The sequence below is a fragment of the Idiotropiscis lumnitzeri genome, chromosome 20 (assembly GCF_059441095.1).
Source record: "Idiotropiscis lumnitzeri isolate Australia: NSW breed Sydney's pygmy pipehorse chromosome 20, RoL_Ilum_1.0, whole genome shotgun sequence".
In the NCBI taxonomy this organism is placed as follows: Eukaryota; Metazoa; Chordata; class Actinopteri; order Syngnathiformes; family Syngnathidae; genus Idiotropiscis; species Idiotropiscis lumnitzeri.
The window spans coordinates 11,380,352-11,400,721 of NC_142410.1; the positions used below are offsets into that span (position 1 = coordinate 11,380,352).

Below are 20,370 nucleotides of genomic sequence, written 5' to 3' on the forward strand. Positions count from 1 at the left end.
AACACTTTGATGCAAAATACTGATTTTTGAAATGCTCTCACACACAACTGTTTTTTTTCACACAATAGTGTAGCACTCTCACACACACACAATAGAAATGTCCACACACACACTTGTAAAAGACTCACTTACATTTTTTTCACTAACATACTAATCTCACACACTACAGATTTTTTTGCACATGCACTACTAAAACACACTCACACATTCGATTGAAAAACTCTCTCACTACCAAAATATTTTGCTCACACATGCTACGAGAATGCATGTACACATTGATGAGCGTTTTTTTTTTTTTGCTCACTTTTACTACAAAGAACTTATATACACACACGATTGATCTTTTTTCAAAAACACTCTCATTCACACTATTAAAGCCTCTCACACACTACTGAAATTTTCTTTGCCAAAATTGGTGAGATTTGGGTAATGCTGTTGGCCCTTCTTTCATCCGAAGCAGAATAATAACGACAATGCCACCGCGACCTTCAGACAGCCTGCTGGGTTTTCGTAAATCAGATTTTAGTGCAGCCAACACATAAACAGAATTGGATTCACTTTCTTCTTTTGATGCCTATCGCAACTGCTGTATGTGCATCAGTCATACAAAGACAACATTGTCTTCTGTGCTGCTTAGTAAAAAAAAAAAAAAGCCGCATCGACGTGTGTTTGTCGACAGGCTCTCAGATAGGCTATAAAGCACGTCTTACAACAATAAATTGCGCACACGGCGCATGGCACAGGGAGGCATATTTGGGAAGGTGCCCTGTGTTTGAAGAGCTTATGTGGGACTTGTGAGGAATGAAAACGTCTTTGTGCTGGAAGCTTCTCAGGCAATAACACTCGCAGGAAGGCATAAAAGTAGTGTTGGCGGGAACAAAGCCATCGCTGTCAACTGCGAAAGCGCTTCCTGACGCCTCTTTTAAGGCCCTTTGTGATTACTTTCACTCAGCCGACATGTATTGCTCCCCGCTATATGGCTTTGGTTTCTGGGGAAGTCGACGCCTGACTCCCATATCATTCACCAGGCACAGCGCCCGCCTCTTAAAGACACACATGCACAAAAATCACGCATACTACAGTGTAGAATGTGAGAATGGCGACCCCAAATGGTCAAAAATAACACCTGCAGCTCACGTTCATATTTTGGATTGGGATTATGCATATGCAGATTCCTTTATTTGAACTATTTCTTTTCTGGCAGCTCAGCAGTCAGCTGGGACAGGCTCCGCCTCCTCCATGATGAAAATGGATGACGCCATCTACAAAGCTATAAAAAATGATACTTGATTGAGTTGAAAATAGTTCAAAGAAAAGTGAAGATTTATCATGTGTTGCATTGCTGTCTCATTACAGGCCATCAAAGCACAGTTTGAAAGTTGTTACCGTGACATTTTCGAACTCTTATGTCCAACAAGGCATAACAGCGTTTAATAAGTCGCACTACAGCAGTGGCAATGTGAGCATTAGTTTCGCATCCACATGACAGAAGAGGGTGGAACAAGTGTAGTGTCAGGACAAGCTAAAAGAGGATAGATGAGCTCCAAGGACAGGCGCAATCCATCACGTCACGGTTGCGTTTATTAGCGAAGTGCTTGTGCGGTGCATCATAATGTTGCACTGACATTCTCTCTCTGTCTGCAGATACAAAAGTGAGATCACGTCAAAGAGCTCCAAATTGCACTGGCCCAATTCATTGCTCACGGACAGACTGGGATTGTTGTGTTTGATTGTTTCCTTCCAGCGCGCACACTTCATTTCCTCCACTGGCAGTACAATGGAGGGACATAATTCAAGTCTTTACAACCTTTACATGACAACAAACACTAACGTGAAGAAAACATGTTGTTTGCACGGGCCTCAATTAAGATAGCACATGTGATTGCGTCAACGTATCATTTTTTTAATTTATTATTATATTCATTTGCTCCATTAGGAAATAAGAGTGGGGCAAACGTACAGAACGGCCTGCGCACACAAACTTTTCAGAAATAGGCACATAGCTACGGTAAATAATTTTGTTTAATTTTAGACTTGATGGGTGGCCAGACACTACTATTTAAAGACACTTCTCCATAATTGAGATGGGGGAGAAAGGACCAACCGGGTGACCTGAACGTAATCTTGTATATGTCAGTAGAGAACTATTCAAATATTTGCCGTAGTGCAAATTGACAACTTGTAACCCTGAAACAATTTTCCCAAGATCGTTTGGAAATAGTGAGGGCGCCATCTTGTGGATTAAACCAAAGTGCGTTTGTCTACGCCATGACGCGCTTACGTATTTCCGCCCAAACCGGAAGTAAATCTGCGGACGACTTGTGTTCTGTAATGTGCTAACATGGATTGTTAGCTTCTGTTGCGAGCAAGTGAGAAAACAAAACCTGAGCAAGGATGGCTGACGCCGATGTCGACGAGCTCTCCCAGCTCGAGTTTTTATCTTTGGTGTCCAAAGTGTGCACGGAGCTCGACAACCATCTTGGAATAAGCGACAAAGATTTAGGTTAGACTTCCACGTCGAACAATTGAGCTAGCCCGCTAAAGCTCGCATCGCTCCAGCTAATGTTTACTGCGTTGAAGCGTCGTGTTGCATGTTCAAATTCGGATTTAGCCTTTTTTGTGTGGTAAATTGATTAGATGTTTGCTTGCTTGTTTTTCAGCTGAATTCGTCATTAGCCTCGCGGAAAAAGAACCCAGCTTTGACGGTTTTAAAGCTCTCCTGCTTGAAAATGGAGCCGAATTCACAGTAAGTTCGTCTCATCAAATGTCACAAGAAAATGTTTGAAATTAGTCAAGTTGGAGTTGACTTGACGGCTTTATTGTTTACATGACAGGACTCCCTTATTGGCAACTTGCTCAGACTTATTCAGACCATGAGACCCCCATCGAAGTCGTCCGAAAGTAAAGGTGAATTATCATTTTTCACTGCAAAGCATAATTTTCTACAGTCATGTCGCAATGTCGAGACAGTCTTTGTGTTGCTCTCGAAAAATATGAATTTCTTAATGTCATCACAGCCTCTGAGGCTCAGAAGCCAAAGTCCGAGAAGGACAAGCTGAAGGAGCTGTTCCCTGCGCTTTGCAAACCAAATGAAGCACCACCGGTATGAGCTTAACAACACGACTCACTCACTGATCACGTGACATATGATCCCGGAGCACCGAGTGTCCGTGTCTTCTCTAGAAACTCTTGGACGAAGAGGACGTGAAGGTCGCGGCCGACGCCATGAAGGAGCTGGAAATGTTCATGCCCAGCGTGAGCGGCACAGATTCCAAAAGCGATCGGAGCCACGCGGAGAAGAGCAGACGTCGCAGTCGAAGCAGAAGCCGGGAACGACACAGACACCGGGACAGGGACAGAGACCGCAGGAGGCGCCGCCATTCCCGTTCACGCTCCAGGTCCAGAGACCGCGACCGCCACAGAGACCGCGAGCGCTCCAGGCGACGAGAGCGACCTTCCCGCTGGAGCGAGCGCTCGCCTAGTCCCCGCAGAGACCAAGACCGAGACTGGAAGGACAAACATGTGGACCGCCCGCCCCCGGAGGAGCCCTCTGTGGGTGACATCTACAACGGAAAGGTCACCAGCATCATGCAGTTTGGATGCTTTGTCCAACTGGAGGGCCTCAGGTCTGTTCTGCATTGTCAGTCTGTGTGCTTAGCATGAAACCTGTCGTGGTTGAGTTTAGTACCTGCCGAAAACTATATTCAATTATGTACAAAAATGCAACTGTGCCTTGTAATCATTTGGAATTTAGGTAATGAAATGATGAAAACCTTTTATTTATTTTATTTTAAAAATTTTTTTTTAAAAGTGTGTCATCCATCAAATGAACGCCGCTCTACTCCCGCAGGAAACGATGGGAAGGTTTGGTGCACATTTCGGAGCTGCGACGCGAAGGCCGAGTGGCCAACGTGGCCGACGTGGTCAGCAAAGGGCAACGAGTCAAGATCAAAGTCTTGTCCTTCACGGGCTCCAAAACCAGCCTCAGCATGAAAGTGAGCGAGGGAACATGATCATTCCGATTGAGTCGCGTCAGCGCTTGTCGTCACTGCCCGTCGCGTCGGCCATCTTTTCAGGATGTGGACCAGGAGACGGGCGAGGACCTGAACCCCAACAGGAGGCGGAACGTGGGCCCCGACGGCAGCGAGGAGGTGAACATGAGGAACCCCGACGGGCCCAGCAACCTCAACCTTGGCCCCGCCCGCGAGCTGGAACAGGATGACACGCTGGAGAGGAAGCGGCTCACCAAGATATCCGATCCCGAAAAATGGGAGATCAAGCAGGTTGGTTGAAAGTCGTTAGAGCCCAAAATATGTTTCAGCAAAAAAAATAAAATAAAACTAAAGTCTTAATTATTCCCCCAGATGATCGCCGCCAACGTTTTATCCAAGGAAGAGTTCCCCGATTTTGACGACGAGACGGGGATCCTTCCCAAAGTCGACGACGAGGAAGGTAACGAAACGTCTCGTCGTCTGCTCGGAAAGCGTCAGCAGGCGCCGCGCTCACGAGATCTTGCATCACGCTTTGCCAGATGAAGACTTGGAAATCGAGCTGGTGGAAGAGGAGCCGCCGTTCCTGAGAGGACACACCAAGCAGAGCATGGACATGAGCCCTGTCAAGATTGTCAAGGTGCCGCATTTTGCAAATTCAGCATTTGATTTTGCTAGGACAATTTAAATAAAGTCAAATCCGAACGAGATGCTTTTGACTTTTCCACCTCGCGTAATTCTCGCCGAGCAGTTTGACAGCTGAAAGACGATTTTGTTCCGATGCTGAAACGGATTAATTTTATTTCCATTTGTTTTAATGGGACAATTACCTTCGGTTGACAAACAAAGTCTTGGATTAAATTTGTGAAGTGAGCTTCCACTTCAGTTAACATTTGAAATGCAAATTTGGTAACGATCGTGCATTTTCAGGTTTGCTTTAAAGATAAAAAAAATATTTCTGTGGAAATTGATTCGATGTAATGCTGGGGCTAAAACTATTAACGCTTGTTTGGTACTAATTGTATAATATTTGCATTTTCAGTATAATCTATATTTCGATTTTCATTACAAAGTAAAAATAATTTCATGGTTTCACTTGCTGAGGTGTGCTAACGTGTGTGCGCAGAATCCCGACGGCTCGCTCTCCCAGGCGGCCATGATGCAGAGCGCCCTGGCCAAAGAGCGGCGCGAGCTCAAGCAGGCGGCGCGCGAGGCCGAGATGGACTCCATCCCCATGGGCCTCAACAAGCACTGGGTGGACCCGCTGCCCGACGGTAAGCGCCGCTGCACTCGTCCCGTCCAGACTCGCGAGGATGCATAATAAATGAGGGGCGCCGCCGTGGTGGAAATAACGCTGATGTCAGCGGAGATTTCCAGCACGTTAAACCACAAGCACGATTCTCATAATCACATCTCGTGCATCGGATGACTTCAGGAAAACAATATTTTATGAATGAAATGAATCATGACCAAGTTTTAATTTGATTTCGACATAATTATTTTTTTTTTATTCCAGCCTGATTCAAATGTTTGTAAAATAATTTAAATAAATTTGAATGAATGGCCTGAAGAACGTTTTATTGTAAGAGAATGTTTAGTGAGAGGATCGCACTCCGACAACCGTCGCAATAACCAAAGAAATTCTCAAAGGTTTTCCGCTGTTCCGTTTCAGTTGACGGCAGGCAGATAGCGGCCAACATGCGCGGCATCGGCATGATGCCCAACGACATCCCCGAATGGAAGAAGCACGCCTTTGGCGGCAACAAGGCGTCGTACGGAAAGAAGACGCAGCTCTCCATCCTGGAGCAGAGGGAAAGTTTGCCCATCTACAAGCTGAAGGAGCAACTCATTCAGGTTTCTTTTTCACCGCCGCCAACTTGCGCCCTGGCTTGGACTCGCCCGCCGACCTCTGGTTGTGTCGTCGCAGGCCGTCCACGACAACCAGATCCTGATCGTCATCGGGGAGACCGGCTCGGGGAAGACCACGCAGATCACGCAGTACCTGGCGGAGGCCGGCTACACCACGCGCGGGAAGATCGGCTGCACGCAGCCTCGTCGTGTGGCCGCCATGTCCGTCGCTAAGAGAGTCTCCGAGGAGTACGGCTGCTGTCTGGGACAGGAGGTGCGCGATCTTGAGCGCCCCCCACTGGCTGTTTTTTTTTTTAAACCCGTGGCTTTCCTCACCGTAGGTGGGCTACACCATCCGCTTTGAGGACTGCACCAGCCCCGAGACGGTCATCAAGTACATGACGGACGGCATGCTGCTCAGGGAGTGTCTGATCGACTCGGAGCTCGGCCAGTACGCCATCATCATGCTGGACGAGGCCCACGAGAGGACCATCCACACCGACGTCCTCTTCGGGCTGCTCAAGAAGGTTCGCTTCTCGTTTATTTTTATCATGCACACGTCATCATTTCTGTATGAGAAAATGTTTTGAAAGCCGGTGAATCTCTGTGTTCTTAAAATTATTTTGTTGACAGACGGTCCAGAAGCGGACGGACATGAAGCTGATCGTGACGTCGGCCACGCTGGACGCCGTCAAATTCTCTCAATACTTCTACGAGGCGCCCATCTTCACCATCCCGGGGAGGACGTACCCGGTGGAGGTGCTCTACACCAAAGAACCCGAGACGGACTACCTGGACGCCAGCCTCATCACCGTCATGCAGATCCACCTGACCGAGCCTCCCGGTGCGTAACGTTCCTTCACTTGTGCCCTCCTCCGATCCACAACATCAAATCGTCACCTCCTCGTCCTCCAGGCGACATCTTGGTCTTTCTGACCGGACAAGAAGAGATCGACACCGCCTGCGAGATCCTCTACGAGCGCATGAAGTCTCTCGGCCCCGACGTTCCCGAACTCATCATCCTGCCGGTTTATTCCGCGCTGCCGAGCGAGATGCAGACCAGGATCTTTGACCCGGCGCCGCCAGGCAGCAGAAAAGTATGTTTGGGAAGTGCCCACTTGATTAGGTACACATTTTAGCAGTGGTGGCTGCTGGAGCCCAGATTTCTACTCAAGTTACAGAATTGTTACTTTAGAAGAAAGTCAAAAGTAGGCCTCGCAATAATCACTTGAATGAAGAGTAAATGAATCCAATGGGGAAAAAAATACTCTCATGCGTTGTTTGTTTGCGTCAGGTCGTCATAGCAACCAACATCGCCGAGACGTCGCTGACCATCGACGGCATCTACTACGTAGTGGACCCCGGCTTTGTCAAGCAGAAAGTTTACAACTCCAAGACGGGCATCGACCAGCTGGTGGTGACGCCCATCTCGCAGGTAGCTTGCGAGCGCCGCCGCCACCGAGCTCGTCAGGGTGACATGTCTGAACTCTCACAGGCTCAAGCCAAGCAGAGGGCGGGCCGCGCCGGCCGGACGGGTCCCGGCAAGTGTTACCGCCTCTACACGGAGCGAGCGTACCGGGACGAGATGTTGACCACCAACGTGCCGGAGATCCAGCGGACCAACTTGGCCAGCACGGTGCTCTCGCTCAAGGTACACGCCCACCACGTTGGCGTCGTACGTGTGTGTGTGCGCACGTGAATCATATTTCCGCGCTCTCGTCTCCGGCAGGCCATGGGCATCAACGACCTGCTCTCCTTCGACTTCATGGACGCGCCCCCCATGGAGACGCTGATCACGGCCATGGAGCAGCTGTACACGTTGGGAGCGCTGGACGACGAGGGGCTGCTCACGCGACTCGGACGGAGGGTGAGGAATGCCGTCGGCTGTATTCTTTAATCGCTGACGTCCGCCGCCGTCCCGTCCCGTCTGCGCAGATGGCCGAGTTCCCGCTGGAGCCGATGTTGTGCAAGATGCTGATCATGTCGGTGCATCTGGGCTGCAGCGAGGAGATGCTCACCATCGTGTCCATGTTGTCCGTGCAGAACGTCTTCTACAGGCCAAAGGTGAGACGGCGCCCGCCTCCTTCTTTCATGGACATATTCTTGTTCTTAGAGTTTGTCATGATTTTTTAAAAAAAAAATTTGTGTCACAGGACAAGCAGGCCTTGGCCGACCAAAAGAAGGCCAAGTTCCATCAGCCCGAGGGCGACCATCTCACCCTGCTGGCTGTCTACAACTCGTGGAAGAACAACAAGTTCTCCAACCCTTGGTGCTACGAGAACTTCATCCAGGCTCGCTCGCTGCGGAGAGCGCAGGACATCCGCAAGCAGATGTTGGGCATCATGGACCGGTACACTCACCGCATACGAGGACGCACTGAAGAAAATGCTTTCATCTCCTCAACTTTTAAATGCTGCTTCTCAGGCATAAATTGGACGTGGTGTCCTGCGGCAAAGCCACCGTGCGGGTTCAGAAGGCCATCTGCAGCGGTTTCTTCCGCAACGCCGCCAAGAAGGACCCTCAGGAGGGCTACAGGACCCTCATAGACCAACAGGTGGTCTACATCCACCCTTCCAGTGCTTTGTTCAACCGCCAGCCTGAATGGTGAGGAGAGAAAAAAAATCAAACAATTGTTTGTAGATTAATTCTCCTTAAAAATTGTTCATTAATTGTAAGGTATTTTAACTCAAGATTTTTTTTACTGGTCTATTTAGCTTAAATGAACAAATTCTCAAGTTCTAACTTGTCGAAATGCTTGTTTTTTAAAACTTTTTTTAAGGCTATTAGCCGTGATTTTTATTTATTTATTTATTTCCACGCGTTTTGCCGTGATTTGACGTTTTTGCGTGTTGCCCGCTTGTTTGTGCTCAGGGTGGTCTACCACGAGCTGGTGCTGACCACCAAGGAGTACATGCGCGAGGTGACCACCATCGACCCGCGCTGGCTGGTGGAGTTCGCGCCCGCCTTCTTCAAGGTGTCCGACCCGACGCGCCTCAGCAAGCAGAAGAAGCAGCAGCGCCTCGAGCCGCTCTACAATCGCTACGAGGAGCCCAACGCTTGGAGGATCTCCAGAGCCTTCAGAAGACGCTGACGATGTTTAGCTGGCGTGCTCCCTGTGCTGACTTTTACATTTAGACTTATTCAAACCTGTAAACAAAAAACACATTACATTAAATTTGTCATTATTTTTTAGTTCATGCAGTGCTTGTCATATGATTGTCACTCTTCTGTTTGCAAAAACATTTGTATTTATTTGATTTGTCAGTAGTAAGAAAAAAAATTGGATACAAACCAAAATAGTGAATTCAAAGAAAAAAATGATATTCTCATCTGTGAATAGAAATTTGTTATACAGTACTTACTCGTCAATGTATAAAACTTTTTAATAAATGCAAAATGTTAATATTTTTTGAGCCGTGTGGTGTTGATTGTAGTGAATTACAATGATGCAAAAGCTGTGAAATCACACTAATGCTACACGTAAAACAAACATGCAGGCAAAACATTCATCTAATAACACTCTATTAAAGGTGTAAGATTACGTAAACGTATCGAAATGTATTATTTCATTCTTATTTTAGTCCATTTTAATTTATTTTTTGTCAGCATCACGGCGATGTTATTTATTGTATTTCGCATGTGGCCGACAGAGGGCGCTTTCAGTGTGGCCACTTTCTTTCACTTGGGCGTAGAAGAAGAATCACTTCCGTGTTTTCACAGACGAGTTCAACCAAAATGGCGGCCCTGGACGACCTGAAACGTCTGGAATATTTATCTTTGGTATCCAAAGTGTGCACCGAGTTGGAAAACCATCTTGGAATAAGCGAAAAGGATCTTGGTGTGTTTAAAAACTTGTTGGTCCACAACTTGGCATTGAATTTGTTTTGACGTTTTGCTAACATGTTCTTGTTTTCAGCTGAATTCATCATCAGCCTTGCAGACAAACATCCAACATTTGGAGAGTTTAAAGCTGCCTTGACACAAAATGGAGCCGATTTCACGGTAGGCTTCGTGTACAATTTCCTAATAAAAATTTTCAGACAGTTGTCGAACGACAAATTTTGTTCTTTCTTTCAGGAAACGCTCACTACGAATTTATTTCGGATTATCAAAACCATGCAAGCGTGCACGGGTCTAGGTATACATTTTTCTTCTTTCCGTGTGATGTTTTTAACCATGAACATTGTTAGTTATTAAATATGTCGTTTGTTTCCCTGTGGCTCGCAACAGCACATCAGCAAAAACCCAAAAGTGAGCAAGACAAGCTGAAAGATAAATTTCCTGCTTTATGTAAACCAGATGATCCCGTGTGGAGGGTATGACACTTCTCATTAAAATTGAATTTCTATTCCATTTTTAAACTCATTAAGAACTTTCTTGTATTCATTTATAAGTAAAGTCAGCCCTGGAATCGTGACATTAGTCTCTTATGGAAAAACAATCCAGAACGTGCTGTCTTTATTGTGACTTTCTGTCCATCAGATTACGACATGTCAAGTCAGTAAACACGATGAGCAAATTGCAGCAGCCGCCATGAAGGAGCTGGAGATGCTCATGCCTCACTGTGCACCTGGGTGAGTTCAATACGTACACTCATAAAAGCGCATGATTATACTTTGGACAGGCACAATCTGGTCAAGTCCAGCGCAAAAATACAGTCAACTTTTTTTTACTGCACAGATGCGTTCCAGACCGAAACACAATAGTTTGAAAACCTTTTTTTCCGGGCAGGAAAAACACAATGTCGCGCAGTTCCGAAGAAAACGGTGCAAGCAAGGACTGCGCTCAGAAGCGCCATCGCTCCTGGTCGAGAGATTGCGACGGAGAGACGACCGGCAAGCGGCAACGGAAACGACCGTCCCGCTGGAGCGACCGGCCGCCGAGCCCCCCTCGAGACGACGACGACGGGCAGGGGGCGGTCCCGCAGCCGAAGCCCGTCGAGCGGCCTCTGTCGGACGTTCCCGCGGTGGGCGATATCTACTGCGGGAAAGTGTCCAGCGTGATGCAGTTTGGATGCTTCGTGCAGCTGGAAGGACTTCGGTACGTCCTCCTGTTTGCGGAAAAGTTTTCAGTCGACTTCACACGGTCAACGCTGGAACAAGGACATTTTTGTGAATGTCATTGTCATTTTTGTAATATTTAAAAAAGTAGCTGAAAATGTGCGCAGGAAGCGTTGGGAAGGCCTGGTGCACGTGTCGGAGCTGCGCAAGGAAGGCCGCATAGCAGATGTGTCGAATGTGGTCGGCAGGGGCCAAAAGGTCAAGGTCAAAGTGCTGTCCGTAACCGGAACAAAGGCCAGCCTCAGCATGAAGGTCGGTGCCAGCGAAAGGAGGAGGAGCGACACAAAAGAATTTGTGACCGAGCTGGAAACATTGTTCCAGGATGCCGACCAGGAAACGGGAGAGGACCTGAACCCCAACCGCAAGAGGAACTTTGAAACGGGTGCGGTTGCCGGGGACGACGCCATGAGGAATCCCGACTTTCCCGCGGAGGTCTGCGTGGTGGAAAGTGAGGAGAACCCCACCGAGCAAAAGAGGATGGCCAAGATCACCGACCTGGAAAAGTGGGAGATCAAACAGGTCAGCATCGATAAAATCCATCAAGTCGATTCCTCAGACACATTCCGACTCGGAACTGACGTCGCTTCCTCATCCAGATGATCGCCGCCAACGTGCTTCCCAAGGAGGAGTACCCCGAGTTTGACGAGGAAACGGGAATCCTTCCCAACTTGGACGACGAGGAAGGTAAGCATGTTGGTGACTGTTTTTTTTTTGGGGGCGTTGTCATGTGATGATGTGCCGATCGTGTGCGCAGACGTGGACGTGGAGATCGACTTGGTGGAAGAGGAGCCGCCCTTCCTGCAAGGTCAGACCCGATGGAGCACCAACATGAGTCCCGTCAAGATCGTCAAGGTATGTCTTTTCTGAAAAAATATTTGTTTTGGATCTCATGAACGTGAACCAAAAAACGTTGCTTTTGAATGTCCATTTTCTCTCCTTTTAGAATCCCGACGGCTCGCTGTCGCAGGCGGCCATGATGCAGAGCGCTCTGGCCAAAGAGCGACGCGAGCTCAAGCAGGCGGCTCGCGCCACCGAGATGGACCGCATCCCGACCGGCCTGCACAAGAACTGGATCGACCCCATGCCGGACTGTAGGCGCTCGCAACTTCGGAGGGCCGCGAGCGATTGCGCCCTGGGCTCACTTTCGCTTCTCCCGTCGCAGACGACGGCCGGCAGATCGCCGCCAACATGCGCGGCATCGGCGCCATGCCCGTCGACGTTCCCGAGTGGAAGCGGTACGCCTTCGGGGGGAACCAGGTGTCGTATGGCAGGAAGACGGAGCTGTCCATCATGCAGCAGCGGGAGAGTCTTCCCATCTTCAAGCTCAAGGAGCAGCTCGTTCAGGTTTGGAACGCCGCTCGCAGGGTCAGTATGTCCAACCCTTCCTCCCCCCGTTGATTTCCTTCCCTTCCCTTTCCACAGGCCGTCCACGACAACCAGATCCTGATCGTGGTGGGCGAGACGGGCTCGGGAAAGACCACGCAGATCACGCAGTACCTGGCGGAAGCGGGCTACACGGCGCGCGGGAAAATCGGCTGCACGCAGCCCCGTCGCGTCGCCGCCATGTCGGTCGCCAAGAGAGTCTCGGAGGAGTACGGATGTCGGCTGGGTCAGGAGGTGAGACGGAAGCTGCTTGACGTGCGCGCAGTGTCCACCAGGTGGCAGCAGAGGAGCTTACTGCTATAAAACCAGTTGAAAATGTCTAAACGTTGGACCCAATTTTGAGCCGATTTTATCGGCTGATATAAAAATCCATACTGGTTGGGCCCGAAACCAAATTTTAAGCTCTTGATTCAAAAATGTCTCGAGACCAAAAACGTAATTGGAATGCATAAAACCGTCCTCTGATTTAAATTTCTTTTCTTTTTTAAACTTGCTTGTTTTTAGGTGGGCTACACGATCCGTTTCGAGGACTGCACCAGCCCCGAGACGGTCATCAAGTACATGACTCACGGAATGCTGCAGCGGGAATGTCTGCTCGACCCCGACATGAGCCAATATTCGCTCATCATGCTGGACGAGGCCCACGAGAGGACCATCCACACCGACGTCCTCTTCGGGCTGCTCAAGAAGGTAACCGAGTCGATTTTGGCGCGCCGGCCAGAATTGGGACAAGAATTGTGAGCGTCCTTTCTGGCAGACGGTGCGAAAGCGCAAAGATCTCAAGCTGATCGTGTCGTCGGCCACGCTGGACGCCGTCAAGTTCTCGCAGTACTTCTTCGAGGCGCCCATCTTCACCATCCCGGGGAGGACGTTCCCGGTGGAGATCCTCTATGCCAGGGAGCCCGAGACGGACTACCTGGACGCCAGCCTCATCACCGTCATGCAGATCCACCTGACCGAGCCTCCTGGTACGCTCGATCGTCTCACACTCAGCTATTTGCATTTTTTTGTTGTAATGCCTTATGTTGCCACTAGAGGGTGTTTGCTACTATTTACAGATATTAATAAAAGCCCGTCAATGACAATCTCTTGCCTTTTGCAGGTGACATTTTGGTGTTTCTGACCGGTCAGGAGGAGATCGACACGGCCTGCGAAATGCTCTTCGAGCGCATGCGGATGCTCGGCACCGACGTTCCCCAGCTCATCATTCTTCCCGTTTATTCCGCACTCCCCAGCGAGATGCAGACCAGAATCTTTGAGCCGGCGCCGCTCGGCAGCAGGAAGGTGAACAGCATCGAATGTCAACCGTGATATACTGGAGGATTACTCAAAAGAAAATCCTAGAGAGGGGGGCGGGGTCAGGTGCTCAACTTGTTTCAAGTATTGTCATATTCATACTTGCCTCTTCCTCTAGTGCAAGAGAAAAAAAATCCAATTTATGTTTAAAAGAAAATGAGTATATTGTTTTGTATGGCCTGTCAATTTAAAACCTTGCAACGTTTTGTTCATGATGCCGACCGGCAGGTGATCATCGCCACAAACATCGCCGAGACGTCGCTGACCATCGACGGCATCTACTACGTGGTGGACCCCGGTTTTGTCAAGCAGATTGTTTACAACTCCAAGTCGGGCATCGACCAGCTGGTGGTGACGCCCATCTCGCAGGTTGGTCTTCCCAGACTTATAGACGCAAAAAGTCAAATTGGTCCTACACGAGGTGACGTTACGTTATGCAAATAGCCCAAATGATCCCAATCGCGCCTTTCATGACGACCGCGAGCGGCTTTGGACCAACGCTAGCGTGCTAATGTGGCTAACTGACCCGCGAGCTTCAAACTCTTGAAACTGCGACATACGAGCAGTTTCCCGTGCCACGTTGACATGACAATGTTGTCATTCAGGCGCAAGCCAAGCAGCGTTCGGGCCGCGCCGGTCGGACGGGTCCCGGCAAGTGTTACCGCCTCTACACGGAGCGAGCGTACCGGGACGAGATGTTGACCACCAACGTGCCGGAGATCCAGAGGACCAACTTGGCCAGCACGGTGCTCTCGCTCAAGGTGATGACGAAACGCTCGGCGCGTGTCATGTCGAACGATGACGGATCGTTTTCAGACTGTTGAAGCGTGTGGCATTCACGACGACGTCACTTTGCGCGGCAGGCCATGGGCATCAACGACCTGCTCTCCTTCGACTTCATGGACGCGCCCCCCATGGAGACGCTGATCACGGCCATGGAGCAGCTGTACGCTTTGGGAGCGCTGGACGACGAGGGGCTGCTCACGCGACTCGGACGGAGGGTGAGGAACGATGTCGGTGCCGGCGAGTCGCTTCTTTGATTGCTGACGTTCCGTCTGCGCAGATGGCCGAGTTCCCGCTGGAGCCGATGTTGTGCAAGATGCTGATCATGTCGGTGCATCTGGGCTGCAGCGAGGAGATGCTCACCATCGTGTCCATGTTGTCCGTGCAGAACGTCTTCTACAGGCCAAAGGTGACGCACTGCTCAATGATGCAGTGAATAATTTAAAAAAAATTTGTAGATGAAAAAGATTTTTAAATGAAATAATGCATTGTAAGACTTTCAAAATGTTTATTTTATTTTTTTTAAATGCACACTTTCAATATAATTATAATTGGGTCCATAAATGTGTAAGATGTAGTTTCAGTTAATTTTTGTTTTATACAATTTTTCAAATTGATAGATTAATATAGATTTAAATTTTCATTAAAGTTTTTTTCCCCCAATTTTAGTTTTATTTGGTTCGGTTTCATTAACAAGAATAACACATTGAAAATATTGAAACTCATCCTGCATTGCGACCAAAATTATTTTTTTTACTATAAATGTGTCCTGCCATTTTTAAATAACTTGAGGCAAAATATTGACATGTGGCGTCATAAGTCAAATCTCGTGTTGCGTGCCTTATGAAAAATGAAGTCGGATTAACTGCGCGTTGCTTCTTGTACTTTGCAGGACAAGCAAATCCAGGCGGACCAGAGGAAGGCCAAGTTCTTCCAGCCCGAAGGCGACCATCTCACCTTGCTGGCCGTCTTCAACTCGTGGAAGAACAACAAGTTCTCCAACCCTTGGTGCTTCGAGAACTTCATCCAAGGTCGTTCGCTCAAGCGGGCGCAGGACATCCGCAAGCAGATGATGAGCATCATGGACAGGTGACTTGCGCCTCGCTCATTCCGTCATCGAGAATCGCGCTCATATGCGTCCGTTCCGCAGACACAAGCTGGACGTGGTTTCTTGCGGCAAGTCGACCGTGCGCGTCCAGAAGGCCATCTGCAGCGGCTTCTTCCGCAACGCCGCCAGGAAGCACCCCCAAGAGGGCTACCGTACCCTCATCGACCAGCAGGTGGTGTACCTCCACCCGTCCAGCACGCTCTTCAACCGCCAGCCCGAATGGTGAGTTGGCGTCGAGCCGCACGTTGGCATTTTTCATCAGTTTGGTTGAATTAGGTTTTTTAAATTCACTTAGTTTTAATTCTTTTCTTTTTATAAGTGCACCATTTTAGTTTTTATTAGTTTTAGTATTGGTTTTTATATTTGACAACAACATAACTTGTTGTTTTGCAGGCTAGTCTACCACGAGCTGGTGCTGACCACCAAGGAGTACATGCGCGAGGTGACCATCATCGACCCGCGCTGGCTGGTGGAGTTCGCGCCCGCCTTCTTCAAGGTGTCCGACCCGACGCGCCTCAGCCGGCAGAAGAGGCAGCAGCGCCTCGAGCCGCTCTACAATCGCTACGAGGAGCCCAACGCTTGGAGGATCTCCAGAGCCTTCAGGAGACGCTGACCTCGTTGTTGGGACATCGGGAAAGTCAGGTAGGATCAGCATCAGACACGACATGCTCAATAATAGGAAGACAACATTTCATACTTGCAAATGGCAGTCAAATTTTCTCGATACATTTTTGCGCCAAATCCAAGTCTGCCCTTGTTTCTTTTGCTAACACATAGTTTTCAAAATTATAATAAAATATTTCATAATATTTAAGTTATTCAATGAACCTGTGCACGTTTATCCCTTCATAGCTATAAATTACTAGACACAATTCATATTGTGCAATAAATAAAATTTAAAAGATAAAAAAATAAAAACGTTGCAATATTATCGGTCAAACTTCAAACCAAAAATGTCCTACTAAGAAGGAGTCAGGACGCGTCGTCGCATATACTTCGGAGTATTTATTAAGCAATCTCTTTATCCACGGTCGCATTTGGAGTCCTCGGTGATGACAGCGTGCCTCGGAAAACTAAATTCCCTCGTGAGATTAATTTAGAACAAAAACACCATAGCTGTATATACAAGTGGAGTGTGCAAGAGGTGCATTATATGAAAATGTTTTCAAGGGCTACTTAACGCATTTTGCTTTCAATCTTTTGTTTGTAATTAATTTGATCGCGTCGTGATTTTTCATTTCCAATTAACACATTTAAAAACGCATTTTGTCACTTGCTGTCGACTGAAAATAACATCCCAAGTGCTCAGGTAACGACCAATCACGGCTCAGCTTGTGAACTCCACGTGAGCTGTGATTGGCTGTTAACTGAGCCCTCAACACGTGATGTCATTTTCAGTCAACAGGAAATGGCAAAATGCGCTTTTGAAGCTGTTAATTGCACATGAAAAGTATTGAAGTGATCAAATTCATTATTGACAAAAACTTTTTCTCTGCTGAAAATCGCAAAATGAGTTAAGCATCCCTCAAAAGCCGAATTTGACTAAGCAGCGGCAAGGATAGCCCGGGCTCGACCCAACAGCCTCTAGGTTGCGAAACGACCGCTTTACCATCGAGACACGCCCACCTGCATGTTCAACAACGTTGATGAGCTCAAATTGCCTTTATTTTGAACGTTCAAAATTTGACGGTGGCGCGGACAACGGTTTGCGAACGTCATTGCAACATTTAGTACGTCCACGCACACTTGCAAATCGTCGCTGCTCAGTCAAACGCGGCCTTCGGGGGTTACAGCAGGGGGGGGGGGGGTGCGTCGTTTTTAGTACATGTAGGCTTTGGAGTAGGGCTGTGTGGCGTGTTCGGCGGCATTGTAGGGCGGCCCCCCCTCGTCCAGGTGGGACAGCGGCACCGTGTCCTCCTCGTTGACGTAGCGCTCAAACTCGGCCTTCAAGTTGGGCCGTTGATTGTCGGGAAACGCCAGCGAGATGAGCGCCTCGGGCTCGCACACAAACTTGTACACGTAGCGCTCCCCCGCCACCTGAACACAAACACGCACGCTTAGACAAACGTGAAATGTATTATTTTTTTCTCCCCTCCTCCCAATTTACCTTTTGCATGATTCCCTTCTCGTAGTAGTAGCGCAGAGAGCGGCTCAGCTTGTCGTAATTCATGGCGGGACGGTTCTTCTGCATCCCCCACAGTCGGGCCACCTGAAGAACGACATTTCGATAACGTGCTGTATTACTGTGCTGGAGAAATTGCAAGTGGAGAATAAAATATAAAAAAATAATGACTTGGTCCTGTTTAAAAATGTCATTTTATAAATGCCTTACAATACTGTGTTTTATAAAACATGTTTAAAAAATGTATGCATCACGGCGTTTGAAAAAAATATTCCGTTTTCTTTTTGGGCTTTCGAAAAATGCCTCGTATACTTTATAACGTCCGATACATGTTTTACTGTGACTTTTTCTTTGCAGCATGGCTTTAACACTCAATCTACATTGTCATAAAGGAAATGCACTCTGTACCTTTTTTTTTTTTTTTTCGAAATGCTGTGCAACGTGTGATGCGTTTGTGTGATGGCTGAGTGCTCTCAGTCTCTAATTGTACTCGTACATTTTTAATGCCTTGTGAAAACATAATGGAAGTGCAAAGCCGTGTTGGGACGCTTCCCCCTAATGTGAATAGGGTATATGTACTTCACTGACACAAATTACTACTTTCCTATTATCCAGGACTCAGGCGCCATCTTGTGGTGTTGTGAAAAGTGCACGTGGGCGGGCCCCTTGTACCTCTTCGGGCTCGATGAGCTTGAACTCCATCCCGCGGCCCGTCCAAGCGATGAAGTGCGCGTTCCCGGGGTCGTCCAGCAGGGCCACCAGGAACTGCCACAGCTGCAGCGAGCCTCGCCGCTGGTAAGGCGTTCCCTCGCGGAACACGCCGCCCGCTTCCTGCTTCACCTCGCCTGTGAGGGAGACCCAAAAGTCGGCGTGACGATGAGAAAGCCAGCCACAAGCCAATTCAAAGAAGACGCAAGACTTTGAGAATGACTTTGGTCGTCCTTCCTACCACTGCGCGGACGCTACCCGCAGCAAATGAAGCACTGTTTTTTCATTTTATTTGACAAGCAAAGAGATGAAGTCATATCAGTAAAACTGTTTTCGTGTTGAGTTATGTCTTATATACACATGCACACGCTCATATATGTACAGCCCTTCAACCATGTATCGTAAGGCGTTTTATTTGCAAAAAATAAAAACCACCATGTATAGTGAGGCGTTTTTTGCTTAAAAAAAAAACGACCATGCATAGTAAGGCGTTTTTGCTAATAAAAAAAATAGTAAAAAAGTAAGGTGTTTTTTTTACAAAAAAAAAACGACCATGTATAGTAAGGCGTTTTTTTACTAAAAAAAAAAAAAAAAAAGACCATGTATAGTAAGGCGTTTTTGCGAAAAAAAACGACCATGTATAGTAAGGCGTTTTTTTACTAAAAAAAAAAAACAACCATGTATAGTAAGGCGTTTTTTACTAATAAAAAAAATGACCATGTATAGTAAGGCGTTTTTTTTACTAAAAAAAAAAAAAATGACCATGTATAGTAAGGCGTTTTTTGCTAATAAAAAAATGACCATGTATAGTAAGGCGTTTTTTTACTAAAAAAAAAAAAAATGACCATGTATACTAAGGCGTTTTTGCTAATAAAAAAAATAGTAAAAAAGTAAGGTGTTTTTTTTACAAAAAAAAAACGACCATGTATAAAGGCGTTTTTTTACTAAAAAAAAAAAAAAAAAATGACCATGTATAGTAAGGCGTTTTTTGCTAAAAAAAAATAAAAAAGACCATGTATAGTAAGGCGTTTTTGCTATAAAAAAAAACCAACCATGTATAGTAAGGCGTTTTTGCGAAAAAAAACGACCATGTATACTAAGGCGTTTTTGCTAATAAAAAAATGACCATGTATAGTAAGGCGTTTTTTTACTAAAAAAAAAAAACGACCATGTATAGTAAGGCGTTTTTTTACTAAAAAAAAAAAACAACCATGTATAGTAAGGCGTTTTTTACTAATAAAAAAAATGACCATGTATAGTAAGGCGTTTTTTTTACTAAAAAAAAAAAAAATGACCATGTATAGTAAGGCGTTTTTTGCTAAAAAAAAACGACCATGTATACTAAGGCGTTTTTGCTAATAAAAAAATGACCATGTATAGTAAGGCGTTTTTTTACTAATAAAAAAAATGACCATGTATAGTAAGGCGTTTTTTTTACTAATAAAAAAAATGACCATGTATAGTAAGGCGTTTTTTTTACTAAAAAAAAAAAACGACCATGTATAGTAAGGCGTTTTTTGCTAATAAAAAAACGACCATGTATAGTAAGGCGTTTTTTTAATAATAAAAAAAATGACCATGTATAGTAAGGCGTTTTTTTTACTAAAAAAAAAAAACGACCATGTATAGTAAGGCGTTTTTTTACTAATAAAAAAAATGACCATGTATAGTAAGGCGTTTTTTTTACTAAAAAAAAAAAACGACCATGTATAGTAAGGCGTTTTTTTACTAAAAAAAAAAAAAAAATGACCATGTATAGTAAGGCGTTTTTGCTAAAAAAAAAAACAACCATGTATAGTAAGGCGTTTTTGCGAAAAAAAACGACCATGTATAGTAAGGCGTTTTTTTACTAAAAAAAAAAAACGACCATGTATAGTAAGGCGTTTTTTGTCGAAAAAAAACCCCCAAAAAAACGACCATGTATACTAAGGCGTTTTTGCGAAAAAAAAACGACCATGTATAGTAAGGCGTTTTTTGCTAAAAAAAAAAAAAAAAATGACCATGTATACTAAGGCGTTTTTGCTAATAAAAAAAATAGTAAAAAAGTAAGGTGTTTTTTTTTACAAAAAAAAA

The 20,370-nt window shown here is 46.5% G+C and overlaps 3 protein-coding genes across 3 annotated transcripts in view; 2 read left to right on the forward strand and 1 right to left on the reverse strand.

Moving 5' to 3' along the window:
• Positions 1–2,303: 2,303 nt before the first annotated feature.
• On the forward strand, positions 2,304–9,245 carry LOC148317760 (ATP-dependent RNA helicase DHX8). Its single transcript, XM_088284412.1, has 22 exons — positions 2,304–2,503; positions 2,661–2,746; positions 2,835–2,907; positions 3,018–3,103; positions 3,184–3,626; positions 3,851–3,995; positions 4,077–4,283; positions 4,365–4,452; positions 4,532–4,629; positions 5,116–5,263; positions 5,662–5,843; positions 5,917–6,111; positions 6,179–6,364; positions 6,471–6,681; positions 6,753–6,934; positions 7,132–7,272; positions 7,333–7,488; positions 7,567–7,704; positions 7,773–7,901; positions 7,991–8,187; positions 8,262–8,441; positions 8,709–9,245. Exons 1-22 carry the CDS (start codon positions 2,395–2,397, stop codon positions 8,926–8,928), a joined length of 3,600 nt encoding a protein of 1,199 aa, XP_088140538.1. The 5' UTR covers positions 2,304–2,394; the 3' UTR covers positions 8,929–9,245.
• A 317-nt stretch (positions 9,246–9,562) lies between these two features.
• Positions 9,563–18,351, forward strand: LOC148317761 (ATP-dependent RNA helicase DHX8-like). Its single transcript, XM_088284031.1, has 24 exons — positions 9,563–9,675; positions 9,754–9,839; positions 9,915–9,975; positions 10,068–10,153; positions 10,320–10,411; positions 10,569–10,877; positions 11,005–11,149; positions 11,219–11,416; positions 11,494–11,581; positions 11,652–11,749; positions 11,841–11,988; positions 12,060–12,241; positions 12,320–12,514; positions 12,785–12,970; positions 13,038–13,248; positions 13,383–13,564; positions 13,805–13,945; positions 14,182–14,337; positions 14,440–14,577; positions 14,640–14,768; positions 15,252–15,448; positions 15,510–15,689; positions 15,861–16,109; positions 18,205–18,351. The coding sequence occupies exons 1-23, from the start codon at positions 9,573–9,575 to the stop codon at positions 16,078–16,080; spliced, it is 3,531 nt and encodes a 1,176-aa protein (XP_088140157.1). The 5' UTR covers positions 9,563–9,572; the 3' UTR covers positions 16,081–16,109; positions 18,205–18,351.
• etv4 (ETS variant transcription factor 4) overlaps positions 16,453–20,370 on the reverse strand; it is a 33,456-nt gene continuing 29,538 nt past the window's right edge. Inside the window, exons 11-13 of the mRNA XM_088284032.1 lie at positions 18,262–18,434; positions 17,575–17,676; positions 16,453–17,504 (exon numbers count right to left, since the gene is read on the reverse strand). Coding sequence (XP_088140158.1) covers positions 17,286–17,504; positions 17,575–17,676; positions 18,262–18,434 — 494 coding nt within the window. The 3' untranslated portion in view covers positions 16,453–17,285. The remainder of the gene's footprint in view (positions 17,505–17,574; positions 17,677–18,261; positions 18,435–20,370) is intronic.